This window comes from Priapulus caudatus, unplaced genomic scaffold (assembly GCF_000485595.1).
Source record: "Priapulus caudatus unplaced genomic scaffold, Priapulus_caudatus-5.0.1 Scaffold963, whole genome shotgun sequence".
Lineage (NCBI taxonomy): Eukaryota > Metazoa > Priapulida > Priapulimorpha > Priapulimorphida > Priapulidae > Priapulus > Priapulus caudatus.
The window spans coordinates 114,125-118,494 of NW_014578024.1; the positions used below are offsets into that span (position 1 = coordinate 114,125).

Consider the following 4,370-nt stretch of genomic DNA (forward strand, 5'->3'; position numbering starts at 1 on the left):
ATTCTCAGCGGCCATCTCGGCGCTCGCCGCGTCCCCCACCTCCTTTCTTGTTGCTCTTGTCCGTGCGGCTCGTGCGCGTGCGTCCGTCGTCGCTGAGTGCGCGTGCGTGCTGCGATACCGCTCCGCCTCTCTCTCTCTCTCTCTTTCTCTTTCTCTCTCTCTCTTGATCACGGCCCACTCTCTATCTCGTTTTCTCTCAATCCAATCTCTCTTTCAGTCTCGTTTTCTCTCTCTCTCTCTCTCTCTCTCTCGTTCTCTCTCGCGCGCGCTCTCTCCCTCTCTCGCTCTCTCTCGCGCTCTCTCCCTTTCTTTCGCACACGCCCCGCTCTCCATCTCGCTCTTTTTTATCTTTGTTGCACTTTCGTTCTCTCTCTCCCCCATCTCTCTCCCTGTACTCTATATATCTGCCAGGCTCGCGTGTATGTGGAGTGGGTACTTTAACACTGAAACAGGAGCATCTGCTGCGAACGTACGTTCGACCACCGCCTAATTACCCTAATCATCATTTTCGCAACCCTTGGGCCGTCTCGGGCTATCGCGTTACCCGCACACAGCCGACGCAACCCATTAGTCGAGCCGACATAGGAAACGTTGCTTAACGCTGGTAAACAAATGAGCAACGGTCCATCGAGCACGGTGGCGCATACGAGAGCGCGAGATGCTCCCCCCCCCCTACGCGTCCTCACCAACTCCATAATTACCGCGATATAATTAACCGCAAATATAATATTAAAATAAAAAAATAAAAAATGCACCGCGACGACTATATGTAACTCTAAAATTTATAATTTTAATTATAATATTTTTATATAATATATTTAAAAAAAATTAATATAATAATATTATTATTTTTATAGTTAATAATATTATAAATTACTATAACCCCCATTCTGATTACTGCGAACAGCGTGCGATGTCTATATGTACTATTAGTTATATACAGTCGTCCTCTCTAGATCTGCTTGGGTAGGGTAGTACGGTTAGTTACACAATATACAGAATCCGTATCGGGCAAGGCAGTTACACAGTAGGGGGAGTTCGTATCGGGAAAGGCCAGAGGCCGGAGTAGTAACATCCCAGTTCAACTGGAGTTGTCTTACTCCCATTTCGTCTACTCTCAGAATCGGCAATATTCCCATTTCGCCTACTCCTATTTATGCTACTGTATTTTCTATTTTTGTCAAGTTGTGTTCTCTTTTTTTGTACCTGTTTTCTTCTGGTTCCTGTAGTCTAATTATGCCAATTAAAACCATATTTTATTATTTATGAATGGTTAATTAGTAAACAAACCGATCGTAGACGAAATGGGAATGGGGTAGATTTTGAGCGTAGACGAATTGGGAGTAGGCGAAATGGGTGTAGGCCAACTAGGAATTTTGCTGTAGGCGAAATGGGAATTTTGTCGTAGGTGAAAGAGGAATAGGCCAACCGGGAATAAACCGCTGGAGTGTCCAGTGCGGACTCTCATGACTGCATGCACGTCCGGTAACAGGCAGAGCGGATCGCTCCGTGAAGATTTTCCGACTACCCAACTTAATTTGACTTATTTACCCCCCTTTTGGTCGAATAATGACGACGTATTGGTTATATAAAAACCTTAACACGTACACGAACATGATTTATCAGAATAACCATCTGCGAATCATCTGCATCAGTAAAAACTGAAAACAATAACAACGCTATAACAATGCAATAACAACGCAATAACAATGCAATAACACTTGTTATTCGCGTAACTTGATGGGGAGGCGGGTACGTAATTCACCGGGCAGTCACGTGACACATCTCAGCCAATCAGGTGGCGTTTACAGACGTCATACCTGTCACGTTGACTAGAAAAAAACACACGTGCCGACAAAAAAAGAACGCGAGCGCGTACGCGTACACAAACACAGGATGTGGCGCCGACGTGTGTGCGCGCGCGCGGTGTGTGTATCATGAGAAAGAGTGACGCGGCGTTATTGCAAGGTTACCTTCTAGATAATAGATGTCGACAAGGAGCGGAAGCGGTGTGCGATGGGAAATACATAATGCATGAAGCGCCCATGAATTATAACACGTGCTGCATGTAATTGCGGGAGCGCACGCACGCACGCACGCACGCACGCACGCACGCACGCACGCAAGCAGTGATAACCCGCGTCATCTCTCGTTGGAGAGGAATCTAAGCTCACCGTAATGGAGGAGGTAGGAGGAGGAGAAGGACGAGGAGGAGGAGGAGAAGGAGGAGGAGGAGGAGGAGGAAGAGGAGAAAGAGAAGAAGGAGGAGAAGAAAGAGGAGGAAGAGGAGGAGGAGAAGGAGGAGGTATATGAGGAAGAGGAGGAGGAGGAGATAGGAGGAGGTGGAGAAGGAAGAAGAGGAGGAGGATGGGGTTGTCTTGCGCTGGCTCGTAGAAATCTGGGTTCTGGGGATTGCGGATTGCGTGGCAAGAATACTAAGCAGGCGTGTGTAATATTAGAGAGCGTATTAAGTGTGCATACTTAAGCATACTTAGCCTACTTAGCATACTTTATACTTACGTAATCATACTTAATACGATCTTGGTAATATTAAAAGTAACAAAATATTAACATACTAACACCAGTGCCAAGTATAATCGCAAAGACATCATCATCATCATCATCATCTAATGGGCAGACGATGACGATAGCGGCGATGACGATGACGATAGCGATGATGACGATAACGATTGCTGTGTCAATATTGACGATAATAAGGATGATAGTGGCGACGACGACGACGACGACGACGACGACGATGACGATGACAATAATGACGATGGTTATGATAACGACAGGCATGACGATGACGATGACGATGACGATGACGATAACAATAACGGCGATGGTGATGATGATAGCGCCGCTGACGTCAGTAACGGCGGCGTTGGTGTCGTCGGTGACGCGTGCACCGATCATTATCTTCTGCTGCCGTATCGCTCGATCCGCTCCTGTTGACATATATAAAAGCTCACGTGGGTAGGTAGGTTCCCTATTATGCACAAACATACCCGTCAGGGCCTCCCCCCACCCCTTACTGCCGCATTATTTAGTGACGTACGTTAGATCAAATCATTCAATACACGCGTATACGGAAAAAAAGTCGTGTGGCGCGTTAACGCAATTACCGCAATCTGATTGGCTGTGACGCGATGACGTATGCTAGCTATTGTTCGACCGCGTTTACGGCGTTGTTATCTACACGCGTGTGACGTCACGATGCGGGGATTTCGCTGACCGAGTCGCCGACTTATTTTCGAGAGAGCTTAAGAGCTCTCACACTACGAGAGACACTCCCTCCTCCCTCTACCCCCCCACCACCCACCACGAAGCCACGCAAACTTAATGCAGATAGCGTTATATACGAGCTGTGCTGGCTGTTCTTTGTGGTGTTGTGTCGAGCCGCGAGGCAAGGTACGTACTGCACGCTGAATAAGCTGCAATCATAGCCGGTGAAGTGAAGCCAATGCATATATTTGCAGTCTGTGTTTTACGGCCCAGGGGTACACACGGGAGTGATACTGGCCGACACCAAAGTCGACACGAAAAAGTGTAAATAATAGGTTATTTATAGACTGGTGATACTGTTGTCGCCGTCGAGAGAGACAGGCGCGAATACGAGAGAGCGGAGACGAGAGGAGAGAGAGAGAAGAGTGTGTGTGTGTGTTGTGTGTGCTAGAGATGAGAGAAGAGCAAGCAGGGTGTGGTGTGTGTGCGTGTGTGCGTGCGTCGCGTGGCGTGTGTGTATGTGTAGAGAGAAGGACAGAACGGATAGACGAGCGAGTTGCCAGAGAGAGAGAAGAGAGAGATGCGACGAGGAGCGCGGCGCGAGAGAGAGAGCCACACGAGAGAAAGATAGAGCATGAGACCGCCGAGAGAGGAGAGACAGAGAGCGAGCGATGAGGAGAGAGAGAGACGAGGAGAGAGAGAGAGAGAGTTGAGAGAGAGAGAGAGAGAGAGTGAGCCAGCGAGCGAGCAATTAAGAGAGCGGGCGAGCGAGCGAGAGAGAGACAGAGAGTGAGAGACACACACACAGAAAGAAAGAAAGAGAGAGAGAGAGTGAGAGAGAGGGGATGATGGGATGCTGGGACTTCTGAATGAAAGCGATCAGAAACACGCCGTGCCGGACCGTGCCGTGAAACCTTTAATGCAGCGAGCATTGTGAGTAATTGCTACGCTGACATTTGATGTGGGTGCGAGTGACGCCGGGAAATATCACGAATAGACGTGTTCAAAGGCACTGTACAGGCCTCAGTTGAAAATATCGCGTTGACAAATTAAAGAGCTGATCGCTCTGCTTGACGTTGTGTAAGCTATTAATGCTACACTAATGCGTGTGCGTGTGTGTGTGGTGGGTGCGTGCGTATATA

The 4,370-nt window shown here is 48.1% G+C and overlaps 1 protein-coding gene across 1 annotated transcript in view; it reads right to left on the reverse strand.

The window, feature by feature from the left end:
• LOC106814686 (rap guanine nucleotide exchange factor 4-like) overlaps positions 1–3,447 on the reverse strand; it is an 8,630-nt gene extending 5,183 nt beyond the window's left edge. Inside the window, exon 1 of the mRNA XM_014819031.1 lies at positions 3,428–3,447. Coding sequence (XP_014674517.1) covers positions 3,428–3,447 — 20 coding nt within the window. The remainder of the gene's footprint in view (positions 1–3,427) is intronic.
• Positions 3,448–4,370: the final 923 nt, after the last annotated feature.